Source organism: Phyllobates terribilis, unplaced genomic scaffold (assembly GCF_046119375.1).
Source record: "Phyllobates terribilis strain yellow unplaced genomic scaffold, ASM4611937v1 Scaffold_1__5_contigs__length_1240528914, whole genome shotgun sequence".
Classification (NCBI taxonomy): domain Eukaryota; kingdom Metazoa; phylum Chordata; class Amphibia; order Anura; family Dendrobatidae; genus Phyllobates; species Phyllobates terribilis.
In genome coordinates, this window is record NW_027362761.1 from 335963707 (window position 1) to 335985571 (window position 21865).

At 42.7% G+C, this 21865-nt stretch overlaps 1 protein-coding gene across 5 annotated transcripts in view; it reads right to left on the reverse strand.

Annotated features, from left to right (window-relative positions):
* The window catches only part of ADGRD1 (adhesion G protein-coupled receptor D1), a 1511981-nt gene that overhangs the window by 1292395 nt on the left and 197721 nt on the right, over window positions 1-21865 (reverse strand). For all 5 annotated transcript variants that reach the window (XM_073676103.1, XM_073676100.1, XM_073676102.1 and 2 more), the window contains 3 exons: window positions 16806-17060; window positions 7716-7774; window positions 3001-3156 (listed from right to left, as the gene is read on the reverse strand). In XM_073676103.1, coding sequence (XP_073532204.1) covers window positions 3001-3156; window positions 7716-7774; window positions 16806-17060 — 470 coding nt within the window. The remainder of the gene's footprint in view (window positions 1-3000; window positions 3157-7715; window positions 7775-16805; window positions 17061-21865) is intronic.

The window sequence follows — 21865 nt, forward strand, 5'->3', positions numbered from 1 at the left end:
AATAAAGATTATACTCACCTTCCGATGTCCTCCCGGTGTTTTCTTCGCCGCGTCCGGTCTCTTGCACTGCTCGCGGTGGTGTGAAGGACCTGCGGTGACGTCATTCAGTCATGTGTCAGGTCACATGACTCAATGACGTCATGGCAGGTCCTTCACAACACCACGACCCATACAGCAGACCAGACGAAGGGGAGAAAGCACCGGGAGGACATCAGAAGGTAAGTATAATCTTCATTTTTTATTTTAAATTCTTTTTTTTACAGTTTCTATGGTACCCAGGTCTGGAGGAGAGTCTCCTCTCCTCCAGACCTGGGTACCATCCGCACATTGAACCGTGTGATACCCGCTTGTGCACATGTAGTGATGCAGATGTCACGCGGTCCAATGCAAGTCAATGGTGGCGATTAAGCTGCGTGTCCGCAAAATTAATGGACATGCTGCGGATTTTTGAGCGCAGCATAAATGCTGCGGAAAAATCCGCAGCATGGGCATTGACATTGCGGCTTGTCATTGGAGACCATGGGGGACGGATTACCAAGTGTTTCCCAAGCGTTTACGCTGCGTAAATTCCACAGCATAAACGCTTGGAAAATGCTTCGTGGGCACGCAGCCTTAAGGGAAAAAGAAATCCAAACCTACAGGGCCCTGTGCGAAAAAGTGATTGCCCCATCCCCCCTTACTCCTTAAAACATAAATTAACTGTGGTTTATCACATCTTTGGGAAGCTGAGTTCAATTTCCCTAGCCACATAGAGGCCTGATTACTGTCACACCTGTTCTTAATCAAGAAATCACTTAAATAGGACCTGCCTGATAAAGTGAAGTAGACCAAAAGATCCTCAAAAGCTAGACATCATGCTGTGATCAAAAGAAATTCAGGTACAAATGAGAAACAAAGTAATTGAATCCTATCAGTCTGGAAAAGGTTACAAAGCCATTACTAAAGTGTTGGGACTCCAGCGAACCACAGTGAGAGCTATTATCCACAAATGGCGAAACCATGGAACAGTGGTGAATCTTCCCAGGAGTGGCCGGCCGACCAAAATTACACCAAGAGCACAGCGACAACTCATCCAAGAGGTCACAAAAGACCCCACAACAACATTCAAAGAACTGCAGGCCTCACTTGAGCAAAAAGAATATAAAGGCTCATCTCAGTTTTGCCAGAAAACATCTTGATGATCGCCAAGACTTTTGAGAGAATACTATGTAGACTGATGAGACAAAAGTTGAACTTTTTGGAAGGTATATGTCCCATTACATCTGGCATAGAAGTAACACAGCATTTCAGAAAAGGAACATCATACCAACAGTAAAATATGGTGGTGTTACTGTGATGGTCTGGGGCTGTTTTGCTGCTTCAGGACCTGGAAGACTTGCTGTGGTAAATGGAACCATGAAATCTGCTGTCTACCAAAAAATCCTGAAGGAGAATGTCCTGCCATCTGTTTGTGACCTCAAGCTAAAGCGTACGTGGGTGATGCAGCAGGACAATGATCCAAAACACACCTGTGAATGGCTTAAGAAAAAAAATTAAGTCCTGACCTTAATCCGATTGAGATGCTATGGCATGACCTTAAAAAGGCCGTTCATGCTCGGAAACCCTCCAATGTGCCTGAATTACAATTTTGCAAACATGAGTGGGCCAAAATTCTTTCAGAGCGTTGTAAGAGACTCATTGCCAGTTATCACAAATGCTTGATTGCAGTTGTTGCTGCTAAGGGTGGCCCAACCAGTTATTAGGTTTAGGGGGCAATCACTTTTTCACACAGGGCCCTGTAGGTTTGGATTTCTTTTTCCCTTAATAATAAAGACCTTCATTTAAAAACTGCATTTTGTGTTACTTGTGTTATCTTTGTCTAATCTTTAAATTTGTTTTGTGATCTGAAACATTTAAGTGTGACAAACATGCAAAAGAATAAGAAATTAGGAAGGGGCAAACACTTTTTCAGACCTCTGTATATACCATAAAATATCATAAAATAATAATTGCATGATATATTTCATAACTAGACAACTCATGGGATTTCCTTCATGGCTAGGTAAGTTTAGTTCTTGATATTGGTGCCAGATTAGACTACCAAACACTCCTTTCTTATAGTAGATATTAGCAAATGTTAAATATGAAATACCTGACGTCACATAATGGTCACATAAATGGTACACTCACACTATCGTAGATTCTCTCTTGCGACATCGGACTGCACTCGGATGTTATCTAAGTGCATGCCGATTACAGCGGACACAGAGAAAGGAGAATATGGAGAAATTAATTTCTTTGTCTTCTCCGCACCTGTGATACGATTCTCTCATGGAAGAGAATCGGATCACACTAAGGTGACACTCGGATCAAACTCTGATAGTGTTGTAGCCGAATATCATTAGCATAATGGGCCTGATTTTCTCGCAAGAGAGAATCTACACTAGTATGAGCGTACCCTTTATGGCTGCCGGAGGCGGCACATGCGCAGATTGAGATGTTGGAAAATGACTTCTTGTCTCCTGAGATCTCAATCTGCGCATGCGACGCCTCCGGCGGCCATTTTCCCGAAGTCCACCGCAGGAAACTGAATGGGAAAGGGGACCTCCGCTCACAGGCACCGACATCTAATGAGCGCCTAGGCACCGCAGCATCACTGCAATCCTGCAGCTGCCAGCCTTCTGAAGCAGTAACCCTGCCTCCTGTGACCCCTCTCCACCCCTGCCACCTCCCCAGGTAAGCTACCATTAAAATTGATTATAAGACGCACAAGTATTTTATTTAAAAAAAAACAACATATTTTCCACCCCAAAATTTGGGGTGCGTCTTATAATCTGCAAAATACGGTATGTTCTAATTTACTGTGATATGCCCATATTTTCACTATTCATCTCTAAAGTATGCATAGATTCTGACATACTACTGAGGTTTCCAACAGTCCTGTAGAAACTGGACAGAACAACAGAAGGGAATGTAGATACAGATTTCTGAATCAGCCGTATACAGTATAGGCAGTGTTACCTGAGTCAAGTTGCCGGCTGTGTCTTCCGTCAAGGATTTATTGGGTAGGATCTGTGAGACAACTTCCAAGTAACCTAAGACAGGCTGTGAGTGGGAAGATCGCCTTCTGTCTTGGGTCAGATTTGTTATAATGAGATCATAGGTATCAGTGGAGACCTGGTAATAGCAAACATAAGAAAGACTGTATGAAAATATCAGTCATCCGCAACCTGAAACAAGATATTTCACTACTGAAATGTACATTACAATCTGATATTCACACTTTCTATACAAATCAATGTTTCAAATACAAAAATTCTGTGGAAATTTAATAAGACGTAAAAAAAAATTGTCGGTCTATTACTGTTACTGTAATGTTCTTAGCTAACCATGGGCAATCTGAGCAGGTAACCGCATACAATAAAACCAAACCCAGACTGCCAATCTAACATGATTTCCATAATTTAAGCCACCTTAGTACAGAGCCATCAAGGGGTATCAAGCAAATACATAATAGAATAGTTAATTTTTAAAGGAAAACTGACAGTTTGCCCAGGTCCCCCAAGTCGCCAACATGTATTAATTGGTCTGCTAATAGCCTGCCTAAAAAATATTTTTTATTGTCTAATTGAATTCAGAATATGGCAAAACAAAATCTTTATTAATAGGCTGTCGATATGCTAATTAGAAAATGATTAGTTATGGGGGGGGTGTTGTTCTCCCGAGACTAGACATTCCATTAATCATATTATCATGCTCCCTGGGGGTGTGAGTAACATGATTTGCATCACCATTGCCTCCCTGAGCATGCACAGTGCATTGATGCATACACCCAGCTTACTGTGCATGGTCATGGAGGCAGAGATCTGCAATGAGCCGGCAGTGATGTTGTCCTTGCAAATCATATTACTCACATCACAGGGACATAATAACAAGGTTAGTGAGGCGATTAGGGGAAAACAACACCCCTACAACTAGTAGCCCACTAATTAGCATATCACCAGCATAGTTATAAAATACTTTTTTGCCATATGCTGAAATCAATTACACAATAAAAATGTCTTCTTAGGCAGGATATTAACCATAGGCGGATTATAATGAGGGCAATCTGGGCTACCGCCCGTGGCCCGAGGCTCCGGGGGGGCCCATGGCCAGATTGCCCTCACTAACGTTTTGCGTTTTGTGCACCGCCATTGGTGGCGCAAGTGGTGTTGCTGTAAATCCGGGGACTTCTTTACCTGAGCCCCGGACCTCCTGTGATTACCGCACTTAATTGTGCAGAGCAGAGGAGGGCTGCGCCAGTCCCCAACCAACTGAGGGGCCTGCAATCTTAACAGCATCATTGTATAGCAGACGCAGACGCATGACGCACCCCACTGTGTGCGGTCGTGTCGGCCAGCCTCCGTGTCACGGAGCGCGGGAGACTTGAAGAAGAACTGGATCCAGGAGTGTGGGCCGGACCGGACCGAAGGTTAGCCTCCCAGCAGGTGAGCGCTATGTGTCTGGATGCTCCAATCAAGGGCTGTAAAATCATCTAAAATGTATTTGTATGTAGCTGAGGTTGTATACATGTGCTAATGTATGCTTGCATGTACAGTACAGACCAAAAGTTTGGACACACCTTCTTATTTAAAGATTTTCTGTATTTTCATGACTTTGAAAATTGTACATTCACACTGAAGGCATCAAAACTATGAATTAACACATGTGGAATTATATACTTAACAAAAAAGTGTGAAACAACTGAAAATATGTCTTATATTCTAGGTTCTTCAAAGTAGCCACCTTTTGCTTTGATGACTGCTTTGAACACTCTTGGCATTCTCTTGATGAGCTTCAAGAGGTAGTCACCGGAAATGGTTTTCACTTCAAAGGTGTGCCCTGTCAGGTTTAATAAGTTGGATTTCTTGCCTTATAAATGGGGTTGGGACCATCAGTTGTGTTGTGCAGAAGTCAGGTGGATACACAGCTGATAGCCCTACTGAATAGACTGTTAGAATTTGTATTATGGCAAGAAAAAAGCAGCTAAGTAAAGAAAAACGAGTGGCCGTCATTACTTTAAGAAATGAAGGTCAGTCAGTCCGAAAAATTGGGAAAACTTTGAAAGTGTCCCCAAGTGCAGTTGCAAAAACCATCAAGTGCTTCAAAGAAACTGGCTCACATGAGGGCCGCCCCAGGAAAGGAAGACCAAGAGTCACCTCTGCTTCTGAGGATAAGTTTATCTGAGTCACTAGCCTCAGAAATTGCAGGTTAACAGCAGCTCAGATTAGAGACCAGGTCAATGCCACACAGAGTTCTAGCAGCAGACACATCTCTACAACGACTGTTAAGAGGAGACTTTGTGCAGCAGGCCTTCATGGTAAAATAGCTGCTAGGAAACCACTGCTAAGGACAGGCAACAAGCATAAGAGACTTGTTTGGGCTAAAGAACACAAGGAATGGACATTAGACCAGTGGAAATCTGTGCTTTGGTCTGATGAGTCCAAATTTGAGATCTTTGGTTCCAACAACCGTGTCTTTGTGTGACGCAGAAAAGGTGAACGGATGGACTCTACATGCCTGGTTCCCACCATGAAGCATGGAGGAGGAGGTGTGATGGTGTGGGGGTGCTTTGCTGGTGACACTGTTAGGGATTTATTCAAAATTGAAGGCATACTGAACCAGCATGGCTACCACAGCATCTTGCAGCGGCATGCTATTCCATCCGGTTTGCGTTTAGTTGGACCATCATTTATTTTTCAACAGGACAATGACCACAAACACACCTCCAGGCTGTGTAAGGGATATTTGACCAAGAGGGAGAGTGATGGGGTGCTACGCCAGATGACCTGGCCTCCACAGTCACCAGACCTGAACCAAATCGAGATGGTTTGGGGTGAGTTGGACCGCAGAGTGAAGGCAAAAGGGTCAACAAGTGCTATGCATCTCTGGGAACTCCTTCAAGATTGTTGGAAGACCATTTCCGGTGAAGCTCATCAAGAGAATGCCAAGAGTGTACAAAGCAGTCATCAAAGCAAAAGGTGGCTACTTTGAAGAAGCTAGAATATAAGACATATTTTCAGTTGTTTCACACTTTTTTGTTAAGTATATAATTCCACATGTGTTAATTCATAGTTTTGATGCCTTCAGTGTGAATGTACAATTTTCATAGTCATGAAAATACAGAAAAATCTTTAAATGAGAAGGTGTGTCCAAACTTTTGGTCTGTACTGTATATATGTGAATATATCTATGTATGTTGAATTGTGTGTATTTGTAGATGTGTGCGTGTGTATGTGCGTGTATGTATGTGTGTATATATAGGGAGCTGCGTGCAACCTGACAGTGTATATAGGGAGCTGCGTGCGACCGCACAGTGTATATAGGGAGCTGGGTGCGGCCTCACACTGTATATAGGGAGCTCCGTGCGGCCTCATAGTGTATATAGGGAGCAGCGTGCGGCCTCACACTGTATATAGGGAGCTGCGTGCGACCTCATAGTGTATATAGAGAGCTGCGTGCGACCTCACAGTGTATATAGGGAGCTGCGTGCGACCTCACAGTGTATATAGGGAGCTGCGTGCGGCCTCACACTGTATATAGGGAGCTGTGTGCGGCCTCACACTGTATATAGGAAGCTGCGTGCGACCTTACAGTGTATATAGGGAGCTGCGTGCGACCTCACAGTGTATATAGGGAGCACCATGCAACCTCACACTGTATCTAGGGAGCTGCGTGCGGTCTCACACTGTATATAGGGAGTTGCGTGCGGCCTCACACTGTATATAGGGAGTTGCGTGCAGCCTCACAGTGTATACAGGGAGCTGCGTGCGGCCTCACACTGTATCTAGAGAGCTGCGTGAGGCCTCACACTGGATATAGGGAGCTACGTGCGGCCTCACACTGTATATAGGGAGCTGGGTGCGGCCTCACACTGTATATAGGAAGCTGCGTGCGGCCTCACAGTGCATATAGGGAGCTGCGTGCGGCCTCCCACTGTATATAGGGAGATGCGAGCGGCCTCATAGTGTATATAGGGAGCTGCGTGCGGCCTCATAGTGCATATAGGGAGCTGCGTGTGGCCTCACACTGTATATAGAGAGCTGCGTGTGGCCTCACACTGTATATAGGGAGCTGCGTGCGGCCTCATAGTGTATATAGGGAGCTATATGGAGGCCCATACTGTATATAGGGAGCTATGTGGAGGCTTATACTGGATATAGGGAGCTATGTGGGGACTCATACTGTATATAGGGGGATGTCCGCATACTTAATTGTGCTCAATATTAAGTCATGCAATTAAATTAAAATTATTATAATTAATAAGTTAATATTAATATTGAGCAGAATTAATTTCAGCCTATTACTTCGGCCTCCACAACAGTCATGGTCTCTCATGTGGCCTCTTGGGAAAATGAATCTCCCACCCCTGCTGTATACAAGGGAAACATTTGCGCGGTGCGTTATGCACGCCACTATCTGTCTTTTTCCATCTACAGATCTGCACCAGAGCACCTGTGTTTTACTCACATGATCTATCAAAAAGGGATCAAGTGACATGTCACGTGATCCATTGGGTACCTGGGGGTGGGGGGGGGGTCCACACCTTCTAAACTGCCCAGGGACCTGGCTACTCTTAATCCACCCCTGGTATTAACAGAGCAATAAATACATGGGACCTGTGCAAGCTGTCAGAAAGCTGCCTCTAAGGAATCCCCCAAACTTTATCAACCGAAAACCACCAATATTTTTCTTACCGTGGGGTGTAATGTTCCTGGAGCACTGGATATTGTTGCAGTGGGAAATGATTCATCACCTGACAATAAATTGACAATTAATAAAGGTGCATTCAGGGCAAGCAGTGTAACTAGCCAGAAGTTACAGGACACAGGTTCTTAGGGCACAGTTGGGCATCATTTTATGGCACGCATTAATACAGGAAATTAAACATAAAGGGTTTCAAGCATTTTCTTAAAGACTCTTCTATATGTTTAGTGTTACCACGAAGTGATACTCTCAAGTATATGTGAGAGGTTAAACCCATAATGCGCCACAACAAATATACCACACCTGAATGGCTTGCTTATATACAGTGCCTTGTGAAAGTATTTGGCCCCCTTGAACTTTTCTACCTTTTGCCACATTTCTGGCTTCAAACATAAAGATATAAAATTCTAATTTTTGGGGGAAGAATCAACAACAAGTGGGACACAATCGTGAAGTGGAAGGAAATTTATTGGATATTTTAAACTTTTTTTAAAAATTAAAAACTGAAAAGTGGGGCGTGCAATATTATTCGGCACCCTTGAGTTGATACTTTGTAGCGCCACCTTTCGCTGCGATTACAACTGCAAGTCGCTTGGGGTATGTCTCTATCAGTTTTGCACATTGAGAGGCTGAAATTCTTGCCCATTCTTCCTTGCAAAACAGCTCGAGCTCATTGACGCTGGATGGAGGGCGTTTGTGAACAGCAGTTTTCAGCTCTTTCCACAGATTCTCGATTGGATTCAGGTCTGGACTTTGACTTGGCCATTCTAACACCTGGATACGTTTATTTTTGAACCATTCCATTGTAGATTTTGCTTTATGTTTGGGATCATTGTCTTGTTGGAAGATAAATCTCCGTAAGTGTAAGTACCAATAATACACGTTAGGACTTTACTATAGTCGTGGCTCCCTACCATCCATAAATTTGTGGACAGTCCAATAAAATAAAATGTGATTTCTTTTAACTTGGAGGAGCTAGCACAAATTATAACTTTTATAGGAAAGGCTGCATTAAAGAGGTCCTGTCACTTGCCAGATATTTTTTTACCTGGTGTAAAAGCCACTAAATTTCTGAATTTGACATTGTTTTTATTTTGTTCCAGTGCAAATGACAGGTCTTCTCTAAAAAACGTCCTGTATTAAACTAGTAGGCTCGATTTTTAAAAGTGAAATCTTGGGTAAAATGCTTTGAAAAGTTGCTAAATTTTTGCACAATACAAGGTTGACCAGCTCCCCCACAATGGGTGGAACCAGGTCGGTACAGTTTGGTTTGTCTAGTTCATGAAGGGTTGTGATGTACCTTACGCTACTCTACTGTGAAAACTTACGCTATTCTACTCCAGTCACCGACTGTGGCGAGGCACACATCACTTTTAAGATGTTCCACCACTCGCTGACTTCACCACGCCCCCTCATCAACACCGGCGTGAATGTCACTGGTCTTGATTAATTGCCACCATAATCTTTATGATTCTATATGATTCTTCAAAATGTAAAATAGTAACCTGTGTGCAATTTTTGCATAAATTGCCCAGAAAAAATGTTAAATTCAGGTTGGAAACCGTGACCAAAGTCAATGTTCTTTTTATTGACCAGTTATTCCATAATAAATGTCTAAAAAGGTACAAAAACATGAGGCAGTCACGATGTGAACATAAACATTTCTTTTGTTTTTTAAACCTTTTTTAATGCATTTTTATCACATTTTTGATGCTGTATTTTTGCCTTCCTGGTATCTGGCTTTGACAGAACTTTATTGATACAGTCATGTCCGGATTACATGTGGATTTTATGCATTTAATGTAATTGTATAAGGAAAATCTGCACATAAAATTCATAAACATTAGCATACCCACAAGAGAAACTGACCGCAAGTAAGTTAATAACATAAAAAAACACAGTGGGAGTGAGATTTCTATAAGTCTCATCCAGTTTCCTGGAACTGTAAGACGCTATGTTTTTGGTGCAGTGAAAATACTCAAAAACTCACCAAAAACTGATCGTGGGAACTTAACCTTAAAATTCAGAAGCTTGGGATACAGTGCCAATCCCTTGACTCAGGTAAGGAAGCACAATCACATTAAAAGCTGCTTTTTGCAACTATGCCTGATCAGTTAGGCATTAGAATACCTCACATACTGGGAATAACCTAATATAGGACTAGGGGTAGTTTAGGGGGTCAAAGCAAAGTGACAGGTTCTCTTTAAGAATGTTCTAAAAAGAATGAAAAAAAAAACATGTGATGTTATTCTGCGCTATTCTGGACTATAAAATTGCTAGTGCTACAAAGGTTAATATTAGCACAAAGAATAATCGTTCTCGTGCATGTTTAATAAGTGCCAACAGGAGAGCAGTGCGGAAATTCCTGAATCCTGCGCTGGCTGAACAGTTCTCCAGCTGCAAAGAGACATCTGCAGAAGTGCAGCAACATAGATACTACTTTCATACTTCCTTTAAAAGGGAAAATATAAGTTTTTATAAGTACTCTATGGTTTCTTTCATTTTCCATCTAGTTGTAACTATTTCCTAGGTAAAGTATAATCTAATGTTTATCATGTTCTGTATTAACTAAAGAAAAAGAAATGAAAATCTCTCAATACTCTTATTTGTCACAATTTACATAATGTCACCTTCACTATAACATCAGCTTTTCTTGTTTTCCAAACTTGACATTTTCAAGTGTAAACGTTGTCTATCAGAATGATGTGTGCTGTATTACATGACTTTAGAGTACATAATAATAAAAGAACTATGACATGCGCAGATTCGAAGGTAAATAGGGGCAGAGTGTGAAAAATATTTCTAAAATAAAAAGAAAACATTGTTACAAGCACCATAGACACCCTTTCACACTGAAACAATTAGTAAACACATGAATGTATACAAAAGTGTGCAAAAACACTATCAAAAACATCAGCACTAGTGATGAACGAGTGTTCTTTTCGCCGAGCACGCTCAGGTGCTTTCCGAGTATCTTCAGCATGCTTGTATATTAAGTTCAAGTCCCTGCTTCTGCATGATTTATGACTGTTAGTCAGCCTCAACACATGTGAGGATTCTCTAACAACCAGGCAATCCCTGCATGTGTTGAGGCTGACTAACAGCCATAAATCATGCAGACGCAGGGACTCAAATTTAATATACGAGCACGTCAAAGGTACTCGGAAAGCACCTGAGCGTGCTTGACGAAAGCATGCTTGCTCATCACTAATCAGCACAAAATCAAAATCAATGGAGAATATAAACTGTCAGTTTGATCAATGAAACTACACCAGGGGCATGCTGCCATACTGGGTAAATTGTCAGCCTTAGTATGGATGAGAAAACTTTACTCATGCCAATCATCTGGGTGGCGCTGATTCAAGGACTGGTCACTGTCTTCACTCGATTTTGATTCATGTCCCACCAAGCATTTGAAACTGGGTCAGATGTAAGAGGGAGGGCAAGAAGTCCTGCCCCTTCATGAAGATGTTGTGGCAAGTGTGCTGAAAGTTATTATGTGTTGTTATATCTGTGTATATTATAAAAATCATTTTATCCATATGGCCGTTCCTGCAGTGTTAACTGCAAGGGCGGCCCCTGTGGAGAGGGGGAAAAGGCGGCCCTAAAGGGGAACCAGTGGGAAAGTTTTCAGGGATATAGGAAGTAAGTAGTCAGTGTTGGAGAGGATGTGAAAGGGAGAAGACAGGTTTACCAGTGGTGGAACTAAAAGGTTCAGAATGGAAAGGAACTAGTTACAGAGGTGGCAGGACATCACAGGCAAGTGGGAACCCTTGCAAGAGGAAAGCTTATAAGTATGGGAAAGTACTGTCCAGTGAGAAGGGGACCTTGGGACAAGGTAGAGCCCTGCTGTGGGTATTAAAACAAGGAGCAACGTCTCTACGAGCAGCCCCTGGGACTGATATAAGCAAGGACACAGGGAATCAGGGTCATAGTGACACATCTAGACCCGCATGACCCTACCCTTAGGAAGACACAGGCAATTCCAACCTCTTTCCTCATTCCTTTGTTGTACCTGTTGCCGAGAATCAAATGCTAACTGTAACTCTGGGGATGGAGCCGGTGTATTGTGTGAAGGGCAGTGAAGAAAGCATAACCTGTTATCACCGGTTCACCAGTTTGGCCGTGCATAAAATGGACAATGTTTGTAAGAACTCTTCTGGCCTCATGATTGAAAGAGTCAAAGTGAGTGATGCTGCACCCTGTATAACAGAATGGACGGTGGAGGTAGCAGATTCATGGGTAATTTCACACATGCACACCCACAACACTCAATTCTCTGTAACTGGCACCAGCATGGAAAGGGGGGCCCACTCAGACGACTAACACCGGGGACCAGCTTACACAGACATGATATCAATCAACGGTGAGGGAGCTAGCAGTGTGTTTGACCGTGACCGGGCATACAGGATAGCGGCATGTCTCTGATTTAGATATTTAGATCAGACTAACAGGTCCCCTTTAAGATTCTATCACGCTACACTGTTGTACATATTCATTCACTTACTTGGGTAGTGTATGTGAGTGTAAGCACGAGCTGTTATAACTATATTAGAGAGCGCATAAAACTTTCCATATACGTGCCCTTTAAATAAGAACATCTGTACAACAAGCTGAAAGAGTGGATCCAATTGTGCTCATGAAAAAAATACACAGCCATTAAAAGAAGTACTCCTATCAAAGTTTTTATCCTCATAATATATTGCAGTCATCATATTATATAGCACTGTGTACTTACAATTGCTCATTTTGCCTTATTACCCAGCTAATTCTTTTTTCTCAGCTCTATGTAGAAACAGGATGTCTTTTTCCCTGCAAAAATCATTCCCCTATTCAACTCCTGACCCAGCTGCTCCGCTCCTCCCACCTGCCAGGGACTTTTGCAGTGATTCATGACTCATACAGGGAAAATTTACTTGCTTTTTCTACATAGAGCTTAGAAGGATTCAGCTAGTCAGGTATTAATCATGTGATGTCATAGACCTAATGGAAAAGAGAAGAATTAGCTGGGTAGAAGAGCAAAATGAGCAACTGTAAGTACACAGTCTGTATAATATGATGATTGCAATATATTAAGAGGATAAAAACTTTGAAGAATATACCTACGAACATTTAAAATGAAAAATTCAAGATGTTTAAGCCCTACCCTTGCCTGCATTATTTTGGAACACACCAAAAAATAATCACTTTTGGGTGTGTGCTTTTGCTAGCCCAAATCAGTCATGGAGTCCAATTCTAATTGTTCCTGTGTCTATTTGTAAATGTTCAAAGTTTTCTTTATCACTTTGATGTTTATGGTCTGCTCTGTCCAGCATGGATGTTTGTTTATCTTGCATAGTAATGGCTACTCTGGTCTCTTATTAACTGCTTAATTATTTAATGAGGTAAATTTATGTTAGATCCTTAGCAGATACTTTCTATATTTTCAGACCTGGCTTAGGGAGAGCACATGTGCTGGGGTGTACGTGTGCAATATCTCTCTAAGTGCAATATTTTCCAAGTGCATGCAGTTAAACATGGCAGTTTGACAGGGCAGGAGACAGATAAGCTATGCCATGTCCACAAACATGCTGCTTGTTCAGTTCTACTACATTATTTATTTTCCAGATCTCTTTGTTTCATCTATGTCCTAGCGGCTACTTTCTTGCACATCTACCGGCCTTTTACACATTCTGCACAGTCTCTCCATATCAGTCCCTCTCTCCTCCGTTCTCCCATGTACAACACTCAGGCACTACTGACATTTATCAATCACTCCAAGCCATCCACCATATAGCGCACAAAACACAGTCATAAATCATTGAACCACCTGGTCTTTCTTTTTTTTCCTCTTTCTCCTAGTCCCTGGCAACATCTCCCCTAATCCTAGGCCTCTTTCCACTAGTATTTATAACTCTCTTCTGCTGTACATAAAAACCCTGCTAATCTTATCAGCATTCAGTGCTCACCTTCTCCTGTCTTTTAATTGTGCCCTCTGGAACTCACAGTAAACATGCAGCAAACTCCCTTACATTCACGACTTCTTCCTTTTTAAATCCCATAATCTTCTGTCTGTCACTGAAACCTGAATCCAGCAATCAGACACCACCACTGCTGCTGCTCTCTCATATGATGGACTGCAATTTTCACATAGTCCCGGACCTGAGAGCAGATAAGGTGGAGGTGCTAGTCTGCTCCTTTAATTACAATGTGCTTTCCAGGTTATCCCCCCAATAACTTCACTTATGTTTCCCTCCTTTGACGTCCACATCATCAGACTCTTCAAACCCTTTTCCCTGCAAGTAGCAGTTATGTTTCGCCCTCCAGGCAAATCTAACCAGTTTCTGGATTACTTTGCTACCTGGCTTCCATACTTTCAATCCTGTGACATTCCCACTCTCATCATGGGGAACTTTAACATCCCCATTGATGATCCGCTCTCCACATCTGCTACTCATCTTCTTTCTCTTACCTCCTCCTTCGGCCTTTCACAGCTTACTAACTCTCCTACACATGAAGATGGGAATACTCAGGAACTGGTCTTCTCCTGGCTGGGTATGATTTTACTAACTCACCTCTCCCGTTCTCTGACCACAACCTTCTTTCCATCTCTGTCAAGAACTTTCTCCATGCCCAGGACACCCCACATATCACACATCCAGAAATCTACATGCCATTGCTGGCTGGAGAACTGCAAGTTCCAGTGACTCCAACCGATGGCTGCCGAGCGGAGCATGGGTTGCATTTTAAGTGCGGGGGCTGCAGATATATGTATAGTTAAACACAATATCATAGTTTGTGATAGCTGTGTAATTGTTTTATTTGTTTGGTGTATTGTCTGTGATGTTGTTAAAGAAAAAAAAAAGATCTTGTGATTTAAGTGTCATATGATTTAAGTGTCTTGTGATTTAAGCATTTGTAGTAGGCACACCTGTTCCTTGCTGGTTGGAGAACTAAAATTTCCAGTGACTCCAAGCGAGGGCAGCTGAGCGGAGCGGGGGCTGCATTTTAAGTGCTGGACTGCAAATAAACATCGTTTTCCTTCCTTACTAGTTTTCCATTGTTTTTCTGCTTTAATCTGTACTGTTTATCCCCATGTGCATCTTGTGAGATGTATGCATGGCTTGAACAGCCGTTTGAGAGTGAATATATCTGTGCTCGATGTCAGGTAATGGGTCTAAATATGCCAATTGCAACACTAAGTAGCATTAGAAACCTGGAGAGGAGTTTAGAGCTCACTGAACTTGCTCTGGCTGGGCCAGTGATATAGAGAAGGGTTAGGTGGGGAACATCAGGACCCAGAAGTAGATATCTGGGTAACAGCTAGAAGAAAGGGTAGGGGGAAAAGTGCCAAGGAGCCCAGCCCTGAACTGGCACAACCTTGTAAATATGACTGTTTGGCTGATATTAGGATTGCAAGCCCAGGATTAGCATCACCACAGCAGGACATTGCTCCTAGCAACCAGGAAGACGACTGCTGTAGGAAGGAGGCAAATAGGAGTGCAGCAAAGGCCAGACCGATCTTGGTGGTAGGGGACTTTATAATTTGGCGAACAGACAGGGTCACCTGCCGCCGAGACCGTGAATGCCGAACAGTGTGTTGTCTGCCGGGTGCTTGGGTTTGGCATATTACGGATCGGATAGAAAGATTGCTGGGTGGGGCTGGAGAAAACCCAGAGGTCATGGTACACATTGGTACCAATGACAAAGTTAGAGGGAAGTGAAAGGTCTTAAAAATTATTAGAAGGAACTAGGAGAGAATCTAAAGTTCATGACTTCCAAGGTGGTGTTTTCAGAAATACTGCCAGTGCCACGAGCGTCACTAGAAAGACACCGGGAGCTTAGGGTGATAAATAAGTGGTTCAGAAATTGATGCAAGAATGAAGGGTTTGGGTTCATGGAGAACTGGGCAGACTTCTCTGTTGACTACAAGCTCTATGGTAAGGACGGGCTGCATCTCAATGGGGAGGGTGCAGCTGTGCTGGGGGAAAAAATAGTCAGGCAGATGGAGGAGCTTTTAAACTAGGATCTGGGGGGGGGGTAGTTGTCCAAATAAGGAGATAGAGTAAACAGAGAGAGTGAGACAGTATGGGTTAATGAGGATTTAGGGGGGCTGGGACATTTAAGGAAAGTGGGGAGGTGAGTAGGAGTACTAAATGTGGGAATAGTATTAACTGTCTGCTTTCAAATGCAAGAAGAAATTGCAAACAAAATGAATGAACTGGAGACTCTTATGTCAGCCATGGATTATGATGTGGTGGGCATTACAGAAACCTGGCTGGACAAAAGCCATGACTGGGTGACAAACGTATTTCCTTATAGATTGTAAGCTTGCAATCAGGACCCTCACTCCTACTGTAAATGTAGAACTATGTGTTACTTTGTATTGTCTATATTGTCTGTACATATCCCTGCTTAATTGTAAAGTGCTGTGGAATATGTCGGCGCTATATAAATAAAATTATTATTATTATTAAGCTTTTCCTGGCTTAATCAGAATTGTTAAGAAGTATGGAATCAGATATTTTTCAGCAGTTAGGGATTACTTCTCATACGGTGAAGTTGGATTTTTATTACAAAGGTTTTCCTACCATGGAAATAACAGCATATCTCTTGAATTTACCATTACTTATCAATCTGTGGGGATTAGCCGCCAAGACCCTTGTAGTTTTTCAGAGTGCTGCAACTTCTTCACAGTGGTGCTTAATGCCTATCGCTATTAAGATAATTTAAACAGTCCCATTTACTTGAACAGAGCAGTGTTACAATTCTCTGCATCACAAAAAGCTAAATTCCTTCATTCTGTGTATCATTGGAGGGTCATATAAGTATGTAACGTAGTTATGCCATAACATTCTACCAAATTTGTTTTGCCAATGGTACTGTATTTAGATGTTGATTACAAAATGTTGCAAATTAAGGCTGTTCATTCTCATGTTATGATGATTTCCCAATCAGATCAATTATAGATAATGCCATATAAACCTTTTCATCTAAATAAGGTTGCATAAATAAATATTTGACTAGGATCAATTTTATGCATGAATATACATGTAATCAAGAAGCGACATACACTGATATTGCTTACCAAAATAACATACCAATGGCAGCTGTAAAATAGTGGTGGATCTCATGTGGATTCAGTGCTCTCTCCCATATGATGAATTCATCGAAAGCTCCATTCACATAGTGTTTGGAAAGATCACTGTTTGTTCCAACAACCAAGTTGTCATTATTGTCCCCGTAACTTTGGGATACTTGACCTCTGGAATCACTCGCATTGAATGTTCCATTTACAAAAACCTTCAGGCCTTCACTGGAAGTCCAAGTAAACAGGACGTGTGTCCAAAAGGGACCTTAAAGACAAGAGAAACAGAAAAACACCTTAGTAATGTGCTCATTGGATAAAATAATGTCAGACAGATAGTGCTATTCTAAGGTGCTTGATCCTTTCAGCACTGAACATAAGAAGTACTATTCTAAAGTACACCTCTTCTGTATTCAACCTCAGGTGCTAAACTGAAGCCAATATTCAGAAATGCAATGTTGGGAAATAGGTAAGCAGAGGTACTCACCAAGGAGGTTTTCATGCTTTATAACCATTCAATGAAAGGGGTGGGACAGCAAGTGTGGGACAGCCTTGGCTATTTTCCACGGGCACAAGCATTTCTTCCAGCTTACACATTTGCATATATATATTTGTACTGTATACAGGGCCGGCTCCAGGTTTTTCTGGGCCCCGGGCAAAAGAGTCTCAGTGGGCCCCTTTAACACATACCACGATTCATGATGCAGAGATACGGCGGAGAAATATATATATATATATATATATATATAGTACAATGCAAAGATTTCACTTCTTACATTACATGAGTGATATCTATTATAAATTCCACAATAGCTCAGAAACCGGTGAATCGCTCCACAAAGTATACTGGCCCCCATAAAATGCTCCATACAGGAGACTGGCCCCCATAAAATGCTCCATACAGAATACTGGCCCCCATATAAGGCTCCATACGGAATACTGGCCCCCATATAAGGCTCCATGCGGAATACTGACCCCCATATAAGGCTCCATGCGGAATACTGACCCCCATATAAGGCTCCATGCGGAATACTGACCCCCATATAACGCTCCATACAGAATACTGGCCCCCATATAAGGCCCCATATGGAATACTGACCCCCATATAAGGCTCCATGCGGAATACTGGCCCCCATATAAGGCTCCATACAGAATACTGGCCCCCATATAAGGCTCCATACGGAATACTGGCCCACATATAAGGCTCCATACGGAATACTGGCCCCCATATAAGGCTCCATACAGAATACTGGCCCCCATATAAGGCCCCATACGGAATACTGGCCCCCATATAAGGCTCCATACGGAATACTGGCCCCCATATAAGGCTCCATACGGAATACTGGCCCCCATATAAGGCTCCATACGGAATACTGGCCCCCATATAAGGCTCCATACGGAATACTGGCCCCCATATAAGGCTCCATACGGAATACTGGCCCCCATATAAGGCCCCATACGGAATACTGGCCCCCATATAAGGCTCCATACGGAATACTGGCCTCCATATAAGGCTCCATACGGAATACTGGCCCCCATATAAGGCTCCATACAGAATACTGGCCCCCATATAAAGCTCCATACAGGATACTGGTCCCCTTATAAAACTCCATACAGGATACTGGCCCCCATATAACGCTCCATACAGGATACCGGTCCCCTTATAACGCTCCATACAGGATACCGGTCCCCTTATAACGCTCCATACAGGATACTGGCCCCCATATAATGCTGCATGCAGGCTGTTACCCCCCACATAATGCCCCATACAGACTGTCCCCCCCTTATAATGCTCCATGCAGGCTGTTACCCCCCACGTAATGCCCCATACAGGCAGCCCCCCCCCCTTTATAATGCCCCATGCAGGCTGTTCCCCACCTTATAATGCCCCATGCAGGATGTCACCCCCCCTCTTTATAATGCCCCATGCAGGATGCCCCCCCTCTTTATAATGCCCCATGCAGAATGTCCCCCCCCTTCTCTTTATACTGCCCCATGTCACCATACAGTAAAAAAAAAAAATCAAATACTCACCTCCCTTCTGCTACCTGCTACCTGCTGCCCGCTGCTCGGGTCCGAACTCCAGCGTTGTCGGCGTCTTCCCGCTCAGCGCTCCCTGTGACGGCTCAGGGGAGGGCGCGGTGTAAAGACGTCACCGCGCCCTCTGACCTGAGACGTCACAGGGAGCGCAGAGCAGGAAGACAGCTGATCTGCGGAGGCACGGGGAGAGGTAAGTATCCAGCTGCCGGGGCCCTGAGCAAGCGGCGGAGAAGGGCGGGCGCTGACACCGCTCTCCTCCGCCCATAGCCCAGCGGGGTGCGCGACCGCCAGTGGGCCCCTCTGCCTGCTCAGGGCCCCGGCATTTGCCCGGGTGCGCCGGGTGCTGACGCCGGCCCTGACTGTATATACAGTGCTGTACAAAAGTTTTAGGCAGGTATGGACTTATCAGTCCATAACACCCGCTGCAATTTTTTTGCACCCCAGTTCCTATTCCATTTTGTGCGTAGTTCAGTCGATTAGTCTTGTTTTCATGCTGAATGTGTGACTTTTGGGTGCAGCTGGGCCCACTGGTTGCTGCCGGTTCTGAGAGGATGGCACTCCTCAACATCCTTCAATTTGAAAGGGAAGTGAAGATGATGTGTCCTTCATCTGGTGCAGTTAGTTTCTTTGGCTGACCACTGCATCTATGCTCCTTGCCCATTTCTTTTTGTACTCAATGCTGAGAAATACAGGCAGATACTTATCCATCATGCAATACAATCAGGGGGGTGTCTGATCAGCTCCAAATTCATTTTGAAGCAGGACAATGAACCCAAACCTACAGCTAATGCCATTAAGAACTATATTCAGCATAAAAAAGAATAAGGAGTCCTTGAAGTGATGATATGGCCCCCATAGAGCCTTGATCTCAACATCATCTAGTCTGTCTGGGATTACATGAAGAGACAGAAGAATATGTGCAAGTCTACATCCACAGAAGATCTGTGGTTAGTTCTCCAACATGTTTGGAACAACCTCCCTGCCGAGTTCCTTCACAAACTGTGTGCAAGTATACCTAGAAGAATTAATGCTTTGATGCTGTTTTAAAGGGTGGTCACATCAAATATAGATTTGATTTAGATTTCTCTTTTGTTCATTCACTTTGCATTTTGTTAAGAGATACAAATAGGCTGTTAATACTTCTATTTTTTTAAAGCATTCTTATTTTGCAGCATTTTTTCCACATCTGCCGAAAAATTTTGCACAGTGCTGTATAAATAAGTATATAAATGATGTATATTTATATATACAGTACAAAGGCAACCGCATACACACTAATAGAAAGACTGATCAACTTTGTGTGGCAAACTACTACCAGATGTAGCAGCGTCGAGATTATCTTTTACTGCAGCTTCAGTTAACACAATGTGTCATTTAAGAAAAATAAGAAGAACTTGGGATGGAGCTTCCTTTTGAATGTGGAGATCAGACACAACGCGTTTCAACTTCTATGAGTCTTCATCAGACACCTGATGAACACTCATAGAAGTTGAAACGTGTCGTCTTTTTAAAAGTTTTTTATGGTAAATGTGGTTTGACAGTAAAATCTGTTTTTAAAACCAATAAATTTAATATGAATGTATGGATTGTCTGATCTCCACATTCAAACGAAAGCGCCATTCCAAGTTCTTCTCTCCTTGTATACCTCCACGTGGAGTGGCTTCAGGGCCAGGAAAAGCACACTACCACAGCATTGGATGAGCAGCATACCGGAGGAGAAACTCCAGTCCTCTTCTAAATTTTCTGCCAGTGTTGTGCCTGTCCAGCACAACCACTTTGGGGGAGTTCATTACATACACTTCACCTTTCCACAGTGTTACAATTAATTACTACGCTCAGGCAGCGCTCTCTGTTCTTTTTCCTCCTTCTATCTTCTCTTGCCAAGGATAACATGTGTTATTTGTCATTTCTGTTTATGACTGAAGATAAGGCCACTGCGGTATTTATCTGTGAAAGACCTCATACACAGACCATGTTCTTACTCAAAAGGCCAATTATGGGGGAAACAAGACTTTGTGCAATGGCAAGCATCAGCTGGAGGAATGTAAATGATGCCACCAATGGACCAGCTGACAGTCAGATGGATAATTCTGGAGTTCCCGAATATCCAGTAAAAAGCCATCTTCCTGGAATGCAGAGCACCTACTGTAAAATTTAGTGGAGGACAAATAATGTTTTCAGGTTGTTTTTCAGTGTTTGGGCCAGACCCCTATTTTTAGTGAAGGGTAAACTTACAGCATACAAATATATTTTAGACAATTGTATGCTATAAATATGACTATGGATAAGCCATTTTGCACAAAGCAAGGTCCATAAAGACATGGTGTTGTAAGGAAGAAAGGAAAGGAAGAAATGGCTGTATTAAACCCTGAACTGAACCCCATTCAAACACCTAAATTTAAACGATTGTGAGCCAGACCTTGACGTCAAGCAGATAGGCTTAACCAGTGCTGCTTCTCCATTGCTGGTCCTGATCTTCATTGATATGGCTGCAGCGGAGATATCATTACAACAGCATTAGACCACTGCAGTCAATCATTAAGCCTCGCAGTCATGACGATGTAATTTTTACCCAGAGAATTTGGGCTAAATAAAAGTTACACTTGAAAAACTCCTTTTCAAGTTCATGGTTTTGGAATAGAATACCCAACAAGCTGGTACTGCTGTGGTAGTATTGTGTGCGACTAATTTTTGCCATTAATAGCATCTAATACTAAACATACATCCTCACCTCGACTGCAAATGGGCAAAATTCTGAGCAACTGGGATGTGACTGACAACTAGGGAGAAATTACTATAAAAGAAGCCCATGTGTTGTGAAATCTGCTGCTACCAGTATTATTTTAATAAGATGGATTTGCACGCAGATAATATGTAAAGCATTGAGCATCCCATGGTGGTTCACTGCACATAAATCTCCTTTTATTAAAAGAGAGAGTAGATTTAATATAATTGTCAATTTAACCCTTATTTACAATGCCCCAAACTTGGAATAATAACTTACATGATTTTATTTTCAATGTCATGTCTCTC